The 20,000-nt window shown below is 45.8% G+C and overlaps 3 protein-coding genes across 3 annotated transcripts in view; 2 read left to right on the top strand and 1 right to left on the bottom strand.

Moving 5' to 3' along the window:
* The window catches only part of comta (catechol-O-methyltransferase a), an 8,505-nt gene extending 4,554 nt beyond the window's left edge, over nucleotides 1–3,951 (top strand). The window contains exons 2-6 of the mRNA XM_078288420.1: nucleotides 676–838; nucleotides 1,333–1,450; nucleotides 1,561–1,754; nucleotides 3,020–3,151; nucleotides 3,439–3,951. Coding sequence (XP_078144546.1) covers nucleotides 677–838; nucleotides 1,333–1,450; nucleotides 1,561–1,754; nucleotides 3,020–3,151; nucleotides 3,439–3,642 — 810 coding nt within the window. The 5' untranslated portion in view covers nucleotide 676 and the 3' untranslated portion in view covers nucleotides 3,643–3,951. The remainder of the gene's footprint in view (nucleotides 1–675; nucleotides 839–1,332; nucleotides 1,451–1,560; nucleotides 1,755–3,019; nucleotides 3,152–3,438) is intronic.
* Nucleotides 3,952–5,769: 1,818 nt separating this feature from the next.
* Nucleotides 5,770–15,453, bottom strand: abt1 (activator of basal transcription 1). Its single transcript, XM_078288417.1, has 5 exons — nucleotides 15,369–15,453; nucleotides 13,325–13,705; nucleotides 11,462–11,637; nucleotides 8,392–8,577; nucleotides 5,770–6,160 (listed from the first exon to the last, which is right to left on the bottom strand). Exons 2-5 carry the CDS (start codon nucleotides 13,689–13,691, stop codon nucleotides 5,975–5,977), a joined length of 915 nt encoding a protein of 304 aa, XP_078144543.1. The 5' UTR covers nucleotides 13,692–13,705; nucleotides 15,369–15,453; the 3' UTR covers nucleotides 5,770–5,974.
* A 1,325-nt stretch (nucleotides 15,454–16,778) lies between these two features.
* The window catches only part of LOC139916335 (DNA repair protein RAD51 homolog 3), an 8,896-nt gene continuing 5,674 nt past the window's right edge, over nucleotides 16,779–20,000 (top strand). The window contains exon 1 of the mRNA XM_078288375.1: nucleotides 16,779–16,924. Within this exon, the coding sequence (XP_078144501.1) occupies nucleotides 16,807–16,924 (118 nt within the window). The 5' untranslated portion in view covers nucleotides 16,779–16,806. The remainder of the gene's footprint in view (nucleotides 16,925–20,000) is intronic.

A 20,000-nucleotide genomic window follows, 5' to 3' on the forward strand; every position in this document is an offset into this window, starting at 1 on the left:
AGCAATGAATTTGTTTTGCTAACAAGTCTGGTCCATGTAGCGGTCCCAGTGCAGCCTCATGTCCCAGCAGCCATAGAACTGCATTGTATTAAAAACTATTAAACCCGTCACAGAGCCATGCTGCTGCTCTGCAGCATATTTCATCATCACGATGCACCGGGCCGGACGACTTTTTCCTCAAACGACTTAATAAGCCGGCCGTAAACACGTTTTCATCTCAGGAAAGTAGTTCCGTAGCACAGAAAATAGTCCCCGGCGTAATGAAGAATTTGTTCCCGTTTGAATTTGATTTGGTAATAACTACAACAGTCTGACTTTTCATGGTAACAGTTTGTGATTTTTAAAATGTAAACTATGTCTTTGTGAGCTGTATTTAAAGGTTTTTATCTTACAGTTGGAGCCAATGACTTCCGGGTTGACGGATAAAAAGGAAATGTGGGAAGTCAGAAAGTAATGAGAGGAGAGCAAATGCATTGTTGATTTTGTTATTTTCATAGGATTTGTTGACGATAACAAATTTATTTAAAAACACCAGCCGAACCCTTTCACTTAAAGTAGGTGGGAATAATGTCAGCAGTTCAGCTCTCTCTCTCTCTCTCTCTCTCTCTCTCTCTCTCTCTCTGTCTCTCTCTCTCAGTATGTTTCTAATGTTATCTCTGTGTCTCTCTGCCTCAGCATGTTGCTGGTCACGGTGTTGGCGGTACCGGTCGGTCTGTACGTTTTGTGCCGCTGGCTGGTTCCCTGGTCGGTGAGGTCGAACGCCCGCCTGGCTTTACTGTGGCACGACTTCCTGGTGGAGCGAACCCTTGACCTCCTGACCCGAACCTCACGACCCCAGGTGACCTTCCTGCTCCCATCCTGTCTGTCTCTGTGTCTGTCTGTCTCTCTCTCCTGTCTCTCTATCTCTCTCCTGTTTCTTTCTCTCTCTCCTGTCTCTCTCTCTCTCTCCTGTCTCTCTCTCACTCCTGTTTCTTTCTCTCTCTCCTGTCTCTCTCTCTATCCTGTTTCTCCCTCTCTCTCTTCTGTCTCTCTCTTTCTCCTGTCTCTTTCTCCTGTCTCTCTGTCTCTTTCTCCTGTCTCTCTCTCTCTCTCTCTCTCCTGTCTCTCTCTCTCTCCTGTCTCTCTCTCTCTCCCTTCTCTCTCTCTCTCTCTCTCTCTCTCTCTCTCCTGTCTCTCTCTCCTATGTACCTCTCTTGTCTCTTTCTCTCTTTTTCCCTGTTCTAATTTTTGACTTCTAATATTTGAGTTAGAAGAAGAGAAACGTCTCATTGGTAACCAGAGGAACTGCAGAGGAAACAAATGGATAAACATGATGGTGAATCTGTGTTGCAGCGCCTCCTGCAGGCCGTCCAGAGAAACGCTTCAAGAGGAAACCCAGACAGCGTGATTTCATCCATCGACCTCTTCTGTAAACACACTGAGTGGGCCATGAATGTGGGGGACGAGAAAGGTACACACACACACACACACACACAAGTTTCAAGTTTTTTTGATTGTTCAAAGTATTATTATTAACACAGATACATCATCAAACATCTGTCCTACCTGACTCTCTCCCAGGAGCCATCTTGGACTCGGTCGTCATGGAAATATCGCCATCCACGGTGTTGGAGTTAGGAACTTACTGCGGTTACTCTACTGTCCGCATCGCCAGGCTGTTGCCCCCGGCAACCAGGCTGATCACCGTGGAGATGAACCCTCAGTATGCCAGTGTGGCGAGACAGGTCATCCAACATGCCGGACTGCAAGACAAGGTCAGAGGTCAGAGGTCAACAGACAGGGACATGGGAGTTCCGTGAAAACAGTATAGATTATTTATCTGGTAAGTTGGTCTGAAACTTTATAGCCATATTCCAAAGTACTTGTATAATTGCATAAGTTCAATTTGGATAGCACTTAGTATATGAGGTTAGGGTGGGTTTCTAAGATTAGAGGATACCAGGACCAGCAGTATTAGTGGAGAATCCTTGTGAATAACGACAGTTTAAAACAAGTTTGAGATTGATGAGAGAGCATCAAAGGCAGACTGTGATCTAGTAGGCAGGATGGTATCATCAGCATAAAAACAGACATTACAATGCACTGTTGAAAAACAACATTTATATATAATGTGAATAAGAATGGATAAAGGATAGAGCCTTAGAGATTTTGGAATGGACGTGTGTCCTGTCCAAGGATATCAGGCTGTGAAGGGAGTAAAAGGTCAGATGTAACTCGGTGCTAATCCAGCACGAGCCTCGAAGGTGAGCAGTAAAACCTTAAAATCAATTCTAAAATTTACTGGCAATAGAGAATCTAAAATAGAACTAATAAGGCAGAAGCCTTCTGCTGTATTCTGAAACTTGGGGCATCAAACACTTGATGTCTGTAAAGCAAAGTGAGTAGAACTAAGCTGGTGGGATCACTGGCCTTTATGGAACATATAGCTGAGTGTCATCGTCAGTAGAAACCAGTAGAAGACTGCGTTGTACCGGTCAGCTCCCAGTAGAAACCAGCAGAAGACTGCGTTGTACCGGTCAGCTCCCAGTAGAAACCAGCAGAAGACTTCGTTGTACCGGTCAGCTCCCAGTAGAAACCAGCAGAAGACTGCGTTGTACCGGTCAGCTCCCAGTAGAAACCAGCAGAAGACTGTGTTGTACCGGTCAGCTCCCAGTAGAAACCAGCAGAAGACTTCGTTGTACCGGTCAGCTCCCAGTAGAAACCAGCAGAAGACTTCGTTGTACCGGTCAGCTCCCAGTAGAAACCAGCAGAAGACTGCGTTGTACCGGTCAGCTCCCAGTACAAACCAGCAGAAGACTGCGTTGTACAGGTCAGCTCCCAGTAGAAACCAGCAGAAGACTGTGTTATACTGGGATGTATATGAGTCAAGATGGGGCTCCCTGGAAGAATAAAATGCATAATTATTCTGAGGATTATTTGTTATTGTTGTCATTGTCAATAAAGTTATTGAGTAATTGTTTTTTTGTTTTTTTTGAGTAATTGTTGACAGGAGATTTTGTTATTGTTGTGTTCCTGTCAGGTCTGTCTGGTTGAAGGAGCATCAGGTGACTTGATTCCCAAGATGGCTGACATGTTTGGGATCCAGACATTTGACTTTGTTTTCCTGGATCACTGGAAAGATCGATACCTTCCTGACATCAAACTGCTGGAGGTAACGAACTCTAACCTCCGACCTCTGACCCTGACTCATCTAGCTAGCTCTAAACCTGCGGTCACACCAGAATTGGCATGGCGAAATTTACTCACTTACTGTGGAGAAAAGTAAGCAGGACCGGAACCTATGCTGAGACCCCCGACTCCCCAGCCCCGCTGGTTCCCCCACCCCCGACTCGCTCACCCCCCTGGCTCCCCCTCCTAACTCTGACTCCTCCCCCTCCTGCTCTAATTCTGACTCCTCCCCCTCCTGCTCTAACTCTGTGACTCCTCCCCCTCCTGCAGGAGTGCGGCCTGCTGGCCGGCGGCTCGGTTCTCCTGGCGGATAACGTTCTCTGTCCCGGGACTCCAGAATACCTGCAGTATGTCCGTTCGAACCCGCAGTACCACAGCCAGTTCTACCAGGCTCACCTGGAATACACCAGAGTACCGGACGGACTGGAGAGGTCTGTCTACCTGGGAGAGACAGACAGGCAGACAGACAGGTAGACAGACAGGGAACAGAGTACTGGATGGACTGGAGAGGTACGTCTACCTGGGAGAGAGAGTGACAGACAGGTAGACAGACAGGTAGACAGACAGGGAGACAGTCAGGGAGACAGACAGGTAGACAGACAGGTAGACAGACAGGGAGACAGTCAGGGAGACAGACAGGTAGACAGACAGGTAAACAGACAGGGAGACAGTCAGGGAGACAGACAGGGAGACAGACAGGGAGACAGTCAGGGAGACAGACAGGTAGACAGACAGGTAGACAGACAGGGAGACAGTCAGGGAGACAGTCAGGGAGACAGACAGGGAGACAGACAGCAAGACAGGCAGATCTCCTTGTCAGTCCATCTCCAGTGTAAACAGGAAATCACATTGAATCTGGTTTGAATCTGTTTACATCTGGATCTCAAGTCAAGTAGAACTTTATTTGTCTCCAATCTGGATCTGGATCTGGATCTGAAAGCACCATGATGTCATGTGAGCTTACTTATCTTATGAACATGTCATCATGTTAATGTGACATGTTAACAAGTGGGGGGATCGGACAATGATGACTGTTTTTGCTGCGTCTTGTCTGATCTTTTGTTTTGTGTTTCCCCATGTGGGATAAAGTTTATTAATAAAGTACATGATGCCATGTTGCATTACCTGGTGATGTCATGATGCCATGTTGCATTACCTGGTGATGTCATGATGCCATGTTGCACTACCTGGTGATGTCATGATGCCATGTTGCATTACCTGGTGATGTCATGATGCCATGTTGCATTACCTGGTGATGTCATGATGACATGTTGCATTACCTGGTGATGTCATGATGCCATGTTGCATTACCTGGTGGTGTCATGATGCCATGTTGCATTACCTGGTGATGTCATGATGACATGTTGCACTACCTGGTGGTGTCATGATGCCATGTTGCATTACCTGGTGGTGTCATGATGCCATGTTGCATTACCTGGTGATGTCATGATGACATGTTGCATTACCTGGTGATGTCATGATGCCATGTTGCATTACCTGGTGGTGTCATGATGCCATGTTGCATTACCTGGTGATGTCATGATGACATGTTGCACTACCTGGTGATGTCATGATGCCATGTTGCATTACCTGGTGGTGTCATGATGCCATGTTGCATTACCTGGTGATGTCATGATGACATGTTGCACTACCTGGTGATGTCATGATGCCATGTTGCATTACCTGGTGGTGTCATGATGCCATGTTGCATTACCTGGTGGTGTCATGATGCCATGTTGCATTACCTGGTGATGTCATGATGCCATGTTGCATTACCCGGTGATGTCATGATGACATTACATTACCTGGTGATGTCATGATGACATGTTGCACTACCTGGTGATGTCATGATGACATGTTGCATTACCTGGTGATGTCATGATGCCATATTACATTACCCGGTGATGTCATGATGACATGTTACATTATCTGGTGATGTCACGATGCCATGTTTTATTACATAGTAATAAGATGTAATATTCGGTGCCAATTCCATGTTAACATCATTAGCTGGTAATGTCATGTTATATAAACTTTCAGTGACATGTTAACATATGAACAGCATTACATCACATGTATGTATTCACATGTATGTGAAGTGATTTTCTACCTGTGACCAGATTATACTCATGTTTCATGTCAGTTTCATGTTATTTCTACCAGATGATTCACAGAACTGAAACACGGATTAAAAATGACTTTTTGACTGAGTCTGTATGATCTTTATTTTACCAGAGCAAAGGAACAAAGGTTCACAATGAAGAGAAAACAAGGCTTCAGCTGCCGAATGTTAATGTTGCTAATGAGGACATTAAGCTAATGAATTAAAGTTAATTAATTTGACTAACATAGCACATCATGTTGAACAGCACTAACATGATCTTATTACACCACAAGTTGTTCCATTCTGCTGAACTGAATGTGAACGGATCACCGAGTGTTTTGCCTCTTCACTGCCACCAGAAGAACGTAACTGTATGCAGTAATGGAAACAGAGAAAATAGTCCCATAAAACATGATAATTAGCTGTGTAATAAAGTCTTGGCCCAGACCCCCCCACCCCCCCCCCCCCCCCCCCTCCCCTGCCCGCCCTGCCCCCGCCCTGCAAACAGGTCAGTCTGTATTTCATGGTTCATTACAGAGAGGTGTGTCAGTCAGCCTGACCAGCAGTTTCCATGGAAACATCGTAACACAGACAATAACAATAATGACTGACACCTCTGGTCCTTCGGCAGGCTATCTGACAGCCAATCAGCTGCCAGGCCATCTGCTGACAGCCAATCAGCTGCTGGTCCCACTCTGCCGGTCAGTCTGATTGGTTGGAGTTGAAGATCTTGGCCAGCAGGGAAACATTTGATTGGCTCTTCTGCTGCAGGAGGCGGGCCTTGTCCAGGTGCTTCTGGGAAATTGAGTTTTTCTGTTTCTTTAACTTCTTCATCTGGATCTCCTCCTCTGTTTGACGCTGAGTGAAGTCCCACGACTTCTCCTCCACCTAGGAGACAAGGAGAGGAGAGGAGGAGAGGAGAGGAGAGGAGAGGAGAGGAGGAGAGGAAAGGAGAGGAGAGCAGAGGAGGAGAGGAAAGGAGAGGAGAGCAGAAGAGGAGAGGAAAGGAGGAGATTAGAGGAGAGGAGGATTTTATAACATATGGACGCATACTTGAACCGTATTGATCTCTCTATAAACTGCAGTAAAACTGTAGTGAAAATAGGATGTTAATGAGTGATGCCTCTGTTTGTCTGCAGCACCAGTAGATCTCAGCCTCAGTAGATCTCAGCCTCAGTAGATCTCAGCCTCAGTAGATCTCAGCCTCAGTTCAGAAGATCTCTGCCTCAGTTCAGAAGATCTCTGCCTCAGTTCAGAAGATCTCTGCCTCAGTAGATTTCTGCCTCAGTTCAGCAGATCTCTGCCTCAGTAGATCTCTGCCTCAGTTCAGTAGATTTCTGCCTCAGTTCAGTAGATCTCTGCCTCAGTTCAGCAGATCTCTGCCTCAGTAGATCTCTGCCTCAGTTCAGTAGATCTCTGCCTCAGTTCAGCAGATCTCTGCCTCAGTAGATCTCTGCCTCAGTTCAGTAGATTTCTGCCTCAGTTCAGTAGATCTCTGCCTCAGTTCAGCAGATCTCTGCCTCAGTAGATCTCTGCCTCAGTAGATCCCTGCCTCAGTTCAGTTGATCTCTGCCTCAGTAGATCCCTGCCTCAGTTCCGTAGATATCTGCCTCAGTTCAGTAGATCTCTGCCTCAGTAGATCCTACACATGCAGACTGACTATATCACTATGAAACTCAGTTCTCACCTTGCTATCTGCTGATAAAGTCTAACTGCTGCACGTCTGCCTCGAATGTAAAGAAGGAAACAAAATTAAATGTTAATAATAAATGTAGTCTGATGTCTGTTTTACAACCAACTCAAATGATTAGGAATCAAACTCCTGTGCACATTGAGATCTACTGGATCAACCAGGTCCTGGATCTATCAGGTCATTGATCTACTGGGTCCTGAATCTACCGGATCCTGGATCTACCAGGTCACTGATCTACCAGCCCTGGATCTACTGGTCCTGGATCTACTGGGTCCTGAATCTACCAGGTCCTGGATCTATAGGGGGCTGGGTCTACTGGGTCCTGGATCTACCAGCCCTGGATCTACCGGTCCTGGATCTACTGGGTCCTGAATCTACCAGGTCCTGGATCTACAGGGGGCTGGGTCTACTGGGTCCTGCATCTGCAAGGGACCAGGATCTACAGGTCCTGGATCTACTGGGTCCTGGATCTACCTGGTCCTGGATCTACAGAGGACTGGATCTACTGGGTCCTGGATCTACAAGGGAACGGGATCTACAGGTCCTGGATCTACTGGGACCTGGATCTACCAGGTCCTGGATCTACAGGGGGCTGGGTCTACTGGGTCCTGGATCTACCAGCCCTGGATCTACCGGTCCTGGATCTACTGGGTCCTGAATCTACCAGGTCCTGGATCTACAGGGGGCTGGGTCTACTGGGTCCTGCATCTGCAAGGGACCAGGATCTACAGGTCCTGGATCTACTGGGTCCTGGATCTACCTGGTCCTGGATCTACAGAGGACTGGATCTACTGGGTCCTGGATCTACAAGGGAACGGGATCTACAGGTCCTGGATCTACTGGGACCTGGATCTACCGGGTCCTGGATCTACAGAGGACTGGATCTACCGGTCCTGGATCTACTGGGTCCTGAATCTACCGGGTCCTGGATCTATTGGGTCCTGCATCTGCAAGGGAACGGGATCTACAGGTCCTGGATCTACTGGGTCCTGCATCTGCAAGGGAACGGGATCTACAGAGGACTGGATCTACTGGGTCCTGCATCTACTGGGTCCTGCATCTGCAAGGGAACGGGATCTACAGGTCCTGGATCTACTGGGTCCTGGATCTACCGGTCCTGGATCTACTGGGTCCTGAATCTACCGGGTCCTGGATCTACTGGGTCCTGGATCTACTGGGTTCTGGATCTACCGGGTCCTGGATCTACAGAGGATTGGATCTACAGGGTCCTGGATCTACAGAGGACTGGATCTACTGGGTCCTGGATCTACAGAGGACTGGATCTACTGGGTCCTGGATCTAGTGGCTCTGCAGGACTCTGATATTTGTCTTGTGTCTCTCTGGTCTGGACAGCTGTCATATAAAGTACTGAGTAACTGAGGTCTGCTGCCTGTCTGGTTTTGTTAGAATGTTAAAAGTCCTGTACCTGCTGCCCGTCCCTCTGCCTCCTCTTCCTCACTTTGTCCTGATGAAGACTTTTCTCCACGTTGTTCAGATAGAAACTGGTTTCTCTCTTTGCCTGAGAAACTTCAGTTCTGAGTCTCTGCTGCAGGACGGTCTGTTCATACGCCAAGCGCTCGCTGAGGTGAGTCCACTGGAACCTGTGGAGATACTGCAGACAGACAGGTAGACAGACAGGTAGACAGACAGGTAGACAGAGAGACAGACAGGTTGACAGACAGACAGACAGATAGAGAGAGACAGGTAGAGACAAACAAACAGAGAAACTTTAATCCTCAGTCTCTGTTCATAAACTGAATAAAGGCTTTGAGATGTGATGAGGTCAGATGGTGAGGAGATTTAATACTGTTTATTACCATTTATTACTGTTATTACTGTTTATTACTGTTAATGCAGAGTGTGTATTTAAGGAATCTGCTCCTGGTGGAGGAGGAAGAGGTGGAGAGAAGAGGAGGAAGAGGAGGAGGAAGAGGAGGAAGAGGAAGAAGAAGAAGAGGAGGAAGAAGAAGAAGAAGAAGAAGAAGAAGAAGAAGAAGAAGAAGAAGAGGAGGATTCTATTTCATTGAACGACTGATGGATGTTCTTTCATCTGTATTTAGAATATTTAAAGTCCCAGATGTTCTGGACTCAAACCAGGCTGCTGCAGGTTCTGAGGAACCTTTAACCTACTGCAGGTTCTCTGAGGAACATTTAACCTGCTGCAGGTTCTCTGAGGAACGTTTAACCTGCTGCAGGTTCTGAGGAACGTTTAACCTACTGCAGGTTCTCTGAGGAACGTTTAACCTGCTGCAGGTTCTCTGAGGAACGTTTAACCTGCTGCAGGTTCTGAGGAACGTTTAACCTGCTGCAGGTTCTCTGAGGAACCTTTAACCTGCTGCAGGTTCTCTGAGGAACGTTTAACCTGCTGCAGGTTCTGAGGAACGTTTAACCTGCTGCAGGTTCTCTGAGGAACCTTTAACCTGCTGCAGGTTCTGAGGAACGTTTAACCTGCTGCAGGTTCTCTGAGGAACGTTTAACCTGCTGCAGGTTCTGAGGAACGTTTAACCTGCTGCAGGTTCTCTGAGGAACGTTTAACCTGCTGCAGGTTCTGAGGAACGTTTAACCTGCTGCAGGTTCTGAGGAACGTTTAACCTGCTGCAGGTTCTCTGAGGAACCTTTAACCTGCTGCAGGTTCTCTGAGGAACGTTTAACCTGCTGCAGGTTCTCTGAGGAACCTTTAACCTGCTGCAGGTTCTGAGGAACCTTTAACCTGCTGCAGGTTCTGAGGAACGTTTGGTCGACCATAACTTCCTTTTTGAGCGCTGGAGAAGTCATTTCTAGATTTCAACAAACATTTGTTGGACTTTGGATATTTGTGTTGAGAAAGACAGACAGACAAGTAGGTAGACAGACAGGTAGGTAAACAGACAGGTAGACAGACCAACAGACAGACAGACAGACAGGTAGAAAGAACGACAGGTAGACAGACAGGTAGACATACAGACAGACAGGTAGATAGACAGACAGATAGATAGACAGACAGATAGATAGACAGACAGACAGGTAGATAGACAGACATGTAGATAGACAGACAGACAGGTAGGCAGACAGACAGGTAGACAGACAGACAGGTAAACAGACTGACAGACAGGTAGCAGTGTTTCCCATACAGAGGTTCATCTGATCAGTGGCACCAACACAAAATAAGTTGGTCAATGTATAGAAATGTATCTGAATGTATCTGAATGTATCTGAATGTATCTGAATGTATCTAAATGTATCTGAATGTATCTGAATGTATCTAAATGTATCTGAATGTATCTAAATGTATCTGAATGTATCTGAATGTATCTAAATGTATCTGAATGTATCTAAATGTATCTGAATGTATCTGAATGTATCTAAATGCATCTGAATGTATCTAAATGTATCTGAATGTATCTGAATGTATCTAAATGCATCTGAATGCATCTGAATGTATCTGAATGTATCTGAATGTATCTAAATGTATCTGAATGTATCTGAATGTATCTAAATGTATCTGAATGTATCTAAATGTATCTGAATGTATCTGAATGTATCTAAATGTATCTAAATGCATCTGAATGCATCTAAATGTATCTGAATGTATCTGAATGTATCTAAATGCATCTGAATGCATCTGAATGCATCTAAATGTATCTAAATGTATCTGAATGTATCTAAATGTATCTGAATGTATCTGAATGTATCTGAATGTATCTGAATGTATCTGAATGTATCTAAATGTATCTGAATGTATCTGAATGTATCTGAATGTATCTGAATGTATCTGAATGTATCTGAATGTATCTAAATGTATCTGAATGTATCTGAATGTATCTGAATGTATCTAAATGTATCTGAATGTATCTGAATGTATCTGAATGTATCTGAATGTATCTAAATGTATCTGAATGTATCTGAATGTATCTGAATGTATCTGAATGTATCTGAATGTATCTGAATGCATCTGAATGTATCTAAATGTATCTGAATGTATCTGAATGTATCTGAATGTATCTGAATGTATCTCTACTGTCTGATGTCATTGCCTGTCTGTTAGAAACAGAGGTAACACTGAACTGAACCAGATTTAATAACAAACAGTTTTAATCTGAGATGAAACTGTCAAACTGTTCAGTCAGAGAGTGACAGACAGACAGGTAGGTAGGCAGGCAGGTAGACAGACAGACAGGTAGATAGACGGGTAGACAGACGGGCAGGTAGACAGACAGACAGGTAGATAGACGGGTAGACAGACGGGCAGGTAGACAGACAGACAGACAGACAGGTAGATAAACGGACGGGCAGGTAGACAGACAGACAGGTAGGTAGACAGGCAGGTAGACAGACAGACAAGTAGATAGACGGGTAGACAGACGGGCAGGTAGACAGACAGACAGACAGGTAGGTAGGCAGGCAGGTAGACAGACAGACAGGTAGATAGACGGGTAGACAGACGGGCAGGTAGACAGACAGACAGGTAGATAGACGGGTAGACAGACGGGCAGGTAGACAGACAGACAGACAGGTACCTTGATGCACCACAGGTCGGAGGAGAAGCGTTGGCGTTTCCTGGTTCCCATCGGCGTGTTGTGCAGCGAAGCCGCAACTCGCTTCGCTACTCGTTTATCTCTGAACTCCACCCATCCTTCTGTGAAGTCACACCTCCTCAAACCAGACCGCTTTTTTCTCCTCCTCACTATCTGATCTGGGAGGAGAGGAGAGGAGAGGAGGAGGAGGAGAGGAGATTAGAGGAGAAGAGAGGAGAGGAGGAAAGGAGATTAGAGGAGAGGAGAGGAGGAGAGGAGAGGAGGAGAGGAGAGGAGAGAGGAGAGGAGAAGAGAGATGATGAGAAGAGAGGAGAGATGAGAGGAGGACAGAGGAGAGGAGATTAGAGGAGAAGAGAGGAGAGGAGAGGAGATGAGAAGAGAGGAGGAGAGGAGATGAGAGGAGAGGAGAAGAGAAGAGGACAGGAGAGAAGGAGAGGAGAGGAGACAGGGGAGAGGAGAGGAGGAGAGAGGAGAGGAGAGAGGAGGAGATTTGTATCAGAAACTGATCTGGGTCTTCATTTGAAAAATCTGTGCTGGTCTAGGAAAACTACTGCTGCTGTTTTTCTCATTCTCATCAACAATATGTGCAATATACTCATGTCTGTTTATAGTATATTCTGTTTTATAATATATTTTATATAGTATATTTTTATAGTTTTTATGATATATTTATTACACTTTGAGCCATGTGTAAATGAAATTTCGTTCTGCTGTGAACGTCTCTGTGTGTCGTCCTGAAAGACAATAAAGTTCAGCTTGAACCTTGAACCCTGAACCTTGAACCCTTTACCTTGAACCCTGAACCTTGAACCCTTTACCTTGAACCCTTTACCTTGAACCCTGAACCTTGAACCCTTTACCTTGAACCCTGAACCTTTTACCTTGAACCCTTTACCTTGAACCCTTTACCTTGAACCCTGAACCTTGAACCCTTTACCTTGAACCCTTTACCTTGAACCCTGAACCTTGAACCCTTTACCTTGAACCCTGAACCTTGAACCCTTTACCTTGAACCCTGAACCTTGAACCCTTTACCTTGAACCCTGAACCTTGAACCCTTTACCTTGAACCCTTTACCTTGAACCCTGAACCCTTTACCTTGAACCCTGAACCTTGAACCCTTTACCTTGAACCCTGAACCCTGAACCTTGAACCCTGAACCCTTTACCTTGAACCCTGAACCCTGAACTTTGAACCCTTTACCTTGATGTATAAAACTCTGATTCCACACTGAAATGTTCCATGTGCACAAAAGAGGAAAAGTACGTACAAAAATAATCAGATTTATAAAACCGTGCGAACGCACATCAGCACGGAATGTTCCCTTTATAAATCAGTCAACTTTAAATGTTGCACAGGAGCCTCAGGCTCCGCCCCCTAACTCCCACAGTTTACCACAGACGGCCAATGAAATGGCCTGAATGAACACCGCCGTGTGAAGGTCTGTCGTCTGATCTCTGTGGGAAAACGAGCCGGAGCAGACGGGAAGAGAAAAGTCCGGAGGCTTCAGTCTGCTGAGAGGCAACATGTCACAGCAGCAGTTACAGCTGCAGCTCCGAGAGCCCGAGACTTTATACAAATAAAAATAAAAAAGAAATTGTCCGATATAAAGTTGACGCCAGGAAGCGCTTTGCTGCAGAGCGTCGGCGTCGGCGGGCGAGGAGACGCCGAGCTCCGTCCTCCTGACAGGCGGCTCACTGTGATGACGAGGAAACGTTCTTCAGCGGCGTTGTGCCAGAAGAACACACACGCATGTGTGTGTATGCATGTGTGTTAATGTGTGTGTATGCGTGTGTGTTAATGTGTGTGTATGTGTGTTAGTGTGTGTGTGTGTGTGTGTGTTACCCTCCGGCTGCAGGAAGATCCTCCCTATCTCTCCGTATGATGTCATGAGGTTCCTCAGGTGTTTGGGGCGGAGCCTCGGCGGGACGTGACCCAGGTAGACGACCCCGGGGACACAGGAGGTCACACCGCACTTCTTCTTCTTCTTCTCTATCTGTTTGGCTGTCGTAGTGCTGGGAGCATCTTCATCATCATCATCTTCATCATCTTCTTCCTCCTTCTCACCACCTTCCTCCTCCTCTTCCTCACCACCTGCAGCTGAAGAGCCTCCTCCATCTTCTTCATCTTCATCACTGTCTGCCACAGCTTCCTCCTCTTCCTCAGTCTTCCTCTCCTCCTCCTCCTCCTCCTCTTCCTGTCTTCCCTCCATCTGTCTGGGCTTTACTGAGTAGAAACACAATAGAGAGAGTAGATTATTTTTTTTCATAATTATTACTTTATTTATTTATTAAGATTTTTACATCAGGTTTCTAAAGGGGGAAATGTGAACGCACGCTTTTATAAATCCAATTAGTTTGTTTCCTTTCAGTGACGAATCTACAGATTTATACATGAAGAAGAAGAGTTTCGCTGCACGTTTCATAATGAAGCCCCGAAGAAGAGCAGTGGGGCAATGGATGTAATTTTAATGTATATTTCACCATAAAGTAGTTTTTCTGAAAACTGATGAAGTGGCTCCTGGTAGAACTAGATCAGTCAGATCCCAAGATGGCCGACATGTTTGGTTAAACAACGCTGTTCGTTGTTTCGGCGTGAGCGTCGGGGGCGGAGCTTACGCACGCTTCTCCTCCTGTCTCTCAGATAGGAGTTTTTCTGTCAGTCGGTCCCTACACGTCTTCGTCTGCTGGCCTGTCCCGCGGCGTGCCGTCCCGCGGCGTGCCGTCCCGCGGCGTGCCGTCCCGCGGCGTGCCGTCCCGCGGCGTGCCGTCCCGCGGCGTGCCCTCCCGCCCACTACGCTCTGCCAAGGAGCGGTGCCTGGTGCTGCCACCACAACAAGGCCCTAAGTCTCTAGCCAGACTCTTCTTCTGTGGTTCCTCGGTGGTGGAACAAGTTACCAAACTCCATTCCATCCGCAGAGTCCCTCTCAATCTTTAAGAAAAGGCTAAAGACCCAGCTCTTTAGTGAACACCTTCTCACCTGATGGACTGTGTAATCTTAAAAAAAATATATATATACATATATATATATATATATATATATCTTTATCTGTCTCTCTGCCTCGTGGCTCCTCTGTCCTGTCGGGCCAGATCTTAGCTTCATGGCTCTTACTCTCGTTGTTCTTTCCTGACTAGATCCTTGCTTGTGTTGTATTAAAATCTCATGTACGTCGCTTTGGATAAAAGCGTCTGCCAAATGGGAAATTGTAATTGAAAATTGTAATTGACCCGGACGTGTTTTAATTTAAGACACAATGCCAAACTCAGGTCTGATGTGTCACAACCTGAGTTGGAGATGATTATTCATGTTTCATTTCATCCTGCCTGGACAGCTGGAACTCCCTCTCCCCGTCTCCAGATGGTCCAGAGCTGCCAGGCTGGTCCAGGTCCAGCAGGACGACTCGCATCACACCCATCTTAGCGTCTTTACATCGGCTTCCCATCAAGTTTAGGATTCAGTTTAAAGTTCTTGTTATCACATATAAAGACCTGCCTGGTCAGCTGGAACTTTACAGCAGCAGAAGCCAGAAACTGCGTTTCCAACTTTTCCTTCTGAGAAACGAAAACCTGAAAAGCTGCAGAACAGAAACAGTAAAACAGCGCCGAGCTTCTGAGACAACTGAAACAGTAAAACAGACAGAATAGAAACAGAATAGAAAACCTTGCACTGCATATCTAATGATAAATAAAGCTGTTCGGTTTCTCTACTCTAAATATTTGATATTAAAACCTTCCTGCTTCTATAAAAATCCTAAATTAATCGTCTTGTTGTTGTGACTCGCGCACTGACCGCTCCTCTCGCGGGAGCAACAAACGGGTTTTGGTTTATTTCACACTGACCGACAGCAGCTGCTCGTCTGGAGACTTTTAATCTGAGACGTGGATCTCACCGTCAGTTCAGTCCGAAGATCCTGATCCAAACATTTAGGATGTTTCCACCAAACAGCTGCTAAACTTTAGCCACACGTGCGGAAACTGTCGCGTTTGGATGACGTAGTTAGCTGCGTCAAGTCAACTTCCGTTTCTGCCTTCAAAATAAAGGTCGGGAACTTTACAAACTAAAGATCAAACTAAATACTGAGAGAAAACCTGAAGATGAAAACAGAGACGAGACTGAGAGAAACAGCAGTAAATAAAACACAATAAAACATGAGCAGTAAATAAAATAAAACACAATAAAATAGTAAAACTTTAAATCTCAGTGCTGCGACCGTCAGACTGAACTTCTCTGTGCCCCCCCCACCCCTCCGATCATCATCCAGGACTCACCAGTCTTCATGACGGACTCCTTGAAGTTCCTGGGAACCACAATCTCCCGAGAACTGAACTGGGAGGAACATCAAAGGCAGCAGAGGATGTTTTACTTCAGGCGTCTGAGGAAATTCAACCCGCCAGTGATGATGATGGTCCAGTTTCAATCCGCCACCATCGAGTCCATCCTCTCCTCCTCAGTAAGTGTCTGGTCTGGGTCGGCCAACGCCCAGGACGAGGCCAGACTCTCACGAGGATCACCGGCTGTGACCTGTCCACCCTTCAGGACCTCTACACTCCCAGGTCCAGATCCTTCCCACCCAGCCCAGCACGCCCAGGCCGTCCCCTGTGGAAGCTCCTAAATGGTTGATCACTTCTGCACTGCACCCCCCCACCACACACCACCACCAACTGTTATCTATTTATCTATTTATTTTGTTTTATCCAACACAGTGCAATATTCAAACAGTGTAATTACTTACAGTGCAATAATATATTCTGTATTTGTTTCTGATCTCATCTTTCTTCTACTGTCTCTATTTGTTTTGGGGTTGTTTATATACTATTTTATATGTATATATATATATATATACTGTTTCTCTTTTTAATATACTGTTTTTATTGCTTTATATTGTGTTTTATTATTTTTATTATGTCTTTAACAAGTACACAAGCAACCACTAAGCTAAATTTCTTGTATGTGCAAATATACTTTAATGAAAGGATTCTGATTCTTTCTGCTATTTGTTTTATTCTCCGTCTTTTTCATTGATTCTGTCTGTTGTGTTTTGTGGATCTTGTTTACTATGTGCTATGTGCGTCTTTGAGTATTTACAAAAGCGCTATAGAAATAAAATGTGTAATAATAATAATAATAATAATAGTTATTATTATATTAATAAATACTTTTACACAACTCTGAAAAACTTGAAGTAGTTTTATTTTGAAAAATGCAAACCGGAAGTGTATACGTTTCTTCAGCCGTCTTGACGCTGGTGAGAAAGGCATGCTGGGATACATGAGGGTTTGTTTTGGTTAGTGAAGCTAACGTTAGCATCGTGTTAGCATCGTGTGGAGATGCAGCGGCCGCTGTCCGGCTTCCCGCTGCCGCCGGCGGTCAGACTCAGACTGGGAGCCGCGGGCTTCCAGTCCGCCGCCGATCTGCTGGAGCTCAAACCAGTTCAGCTCAGTAAAGGTAACATTACAGACGGACTGACGGACTGACCAAACTCCGTACTACAGTCTGTCGGTAGCTCTGCCTTGCTGTCAACAGACAAACCGACCAGACTTCAGACTGCTGCGAATAATTTTCTTCTTCTGGTAAATTAAAGATAAAACGGAGAGCAGAACTTTATTTTGATAAAAGCTGAACAGTAGAGTTCGTGTTTATTTTAGTGGAAACAGACCGGAGCAGGAGAACCAATCAGCTGCAGTCACAGGCGGATTATGGGACAAAGGGCCCCTGGGCACAGATCTGTAATACCAGATACCTGTAATACCAGGTACATGTAATACTAGGTACCTGTAATACCAGATACATGTAATACCAGGTACCTGTAATACCAGGTACATGTAATACCAGGTACCTGTAATACCAGGTACCTGTAATACCAGGTACATGTAATACCAGGTACCTGTAATACCAGATACCTGTAATACCAGGTACATGTAATACCAGGTACCTGTAATACCAGATACCTGTAATACCAGGTACCTGTAATACCAGGTACATGTAATACCAGGTACCTGTAATACCAGGTACATGTAATACCAGGTACCTGTAAGGCCCGACCACCACCACAACTAGAAGTTATTACAAAAGTAAACGGCAGTAAGAGGCAGCCACAATATCACCTGAATCTCAACTCAGGATTTACACACAGAAAGCCAAAAACACCTTTCTGAAAATAATTTTGGAATCTGTTTAAGTCTAACAACTGAAGGCAGGTCATGCTACAAATTAAATATCAGAAACAGGTAGACCTCTGAAGGCTAAAGGAGCCGGTCCTCTACAGTCCACCAGCTGCAACAGGCCGTCTGTCAGGCTGCACCTGTTAATCTGCTCAGGATGGACATGAGAGTGAAGCTTATCTTCTGAAAGATGAAGATAACATTTGTAGGATACTAGGCTATTAAAGATTGCATTCAAATTGATATTCAAAACAGTTTTTTTAATACAAAAGTGAGATGAACATAAAAAACTATTATATGCTCTCATTGCGTATATAATATTGCAATGCCTATTATTTTTTTTGTTATTGCACTTATGGGAGAGAAAACTAAATAAACAATTACAAAGGAATTGCAAGGTGCAACACATATTATTATAGGCCTAAAAAACATATTTTAAAGTGCAAAATGCCTCTGATTGCCTACAATGGCCCAAAATCGACTGCATGGCCGCACAGCAGCTGCATGGTGTGAGTCAGTATGTGAGTCAGTATGCGAGTCAGTATGCGAGTCAGTATGCGAGTCAGTATGCGAGTCAGTATGTGAGTCAGTGGGATCTACTGACAGGCAGGAGAGGAAAACAACACTTTGGGGTCTTGGTAAACCGACTTTACATTACGAGGCCTTTGGACAATAATGCAGCGCTTCACTGCTAAAGTGCTGCAGATAAACTGAGGGGAACATTACTGTGACAGAGCCATGGTGACACCTTCAAAACAAATGTTTAGGTTATTATAGGGCAGTGAATGTAAAGTTAGTGACAGCATCATCATGTGTCAGGCTCTGAGCCCCTGAGCCCCTGAGCTCTTGGGCCCCTGAGCCCCTGGGTCCCTGGGCCCCTGGGCCCCTGGGCCTGGCCCAGTTGGCCCCTTCAGTAATCCATCCATGGCTGCTGGGGTGATCAAACTGTTTCGGGTCAGAGGAAAGCAACAGATTTGTGAATGGAGTTTGGTGTCAGATGGTTTCAATACAGAGCAGAAGGTCCGATCTGTATAACTAGATCTTTAACAACATCATATCAGTCTATATCTGTATATAAAATATAAGTAAATACTAATATACTAACTGACTTGTTACAATTTGTCACAGTCTGTGTGTTCAGATTTCTGTTTCTGTTTTAATGGATGCACTTGTAATTGCCACCGGCGTACAGAGAAGTTGGTCAGGTTCAGGACAGGTTCAGGACAGGTTCAGGTCAGGTTCAGGTTCAGGTCAGGTTCAGGTTCAGGACAGCTTCAGGTTCAGGACAGGTTCAGGTCAGGTTCAGTTCAGGTTCAGGACAGGTTCAGGTTCAGGTCAGGTTCAGGACACGTTCAGGTTCAGGACAGGTTCAGGTCAGGTTCAGGACAGGTTCAGGACAGGTTCAGGTCAGGTTCAGGACAGGTTCAGGACAGGTTCAGGACAGGTTCAGGTCAGGTTCAGGACAGGTTCAGGTTCAGGACAGGTTCAGGACAGGTTCAGGTTCAGGTTCAGGTCAGGTTCAGGACACGTTCAGGTTCAGGACAGGTTCAGGTTCAGGACAGGTTCAGGACAGGTTCAGGTCAGGTTCAGGACAGGTTCAGGACAGGTTCAGGTCAGGTTCAGGACAGGTTCAGGTTCAGGACAGGTTCAGGTCAGGTTCAGGACAGGTTCAGGACAGGTTCAGGACAGGTTCAGTTCAGGTTCAGGACAGGTTCAGGTTCAGGACAGGTTCAGGACAGGTTCAGGTCAGGTTCAGGACAGGTTCAGGACAGGTTCAGGTTCAGGACAGGTTCAGGTCAGGTTCAGGTCAGGTTCAGGACAGGTTCAGGACAGGTTCAGGTCAGGTTCAGGTCAGGTTCAGGACAGGTTCAGGACAGGTTCAGGTTCAGGACAGGTTCAGGACAGGTTCAGGTTCAGGACAGGTTCAGGACAGGTTCAGGACAGGGTCAGGTTCAGGACAGGTTCAGGACAGGTTCAGGACAGGTTCAGGTCAGGTTCAGGTCAGGTTCAGGACAGGTTCAGGACAGGTTCAGGACAGGTTCAGGTTCAGGACACGTTCAGTCGCCCCAAAACATAGCAAACAGGAAGTTTAAAAGGAAATGGTTGTGCGTTTTATGAGCAACACATCGGTCAACTGGAAAACATTTCAGCTGACTGAGCTGATGTAACTCCTCCTCCCTCCTGTAACTCCTCCCTGATGTAACTCCTCCTCCCTCCTGTAACTCCTCCCCCCTGTAACTCCTCCCTCCCTCATGTAACTCCTCCCTCCTGTAACTCCTCCCTCCCTCATGTAACTCCTCCCTCATGTAACTCCTCCTCCCTCCTGTAACTCCTCCCTCCTGTAACTCCTCCCTCATGTA

The sequence above is a fragment of the Centroberyx gerrardi genome, chromosome 14 (assembly GCF_048128805.1).
Source record: "Centroberyx gerrardi isolate f3 chromosome 14, fCenGer3.hap1.cur.20231027, whole genome shotgun sequence".
NCBI classification, from domain to species: domain Eukaryota; kingdom Metazoa; phylum Chordata; class Actinopteri; order Beryciformes; family Berycidae; genus Centroberyx; species Centroberyx gerrardi.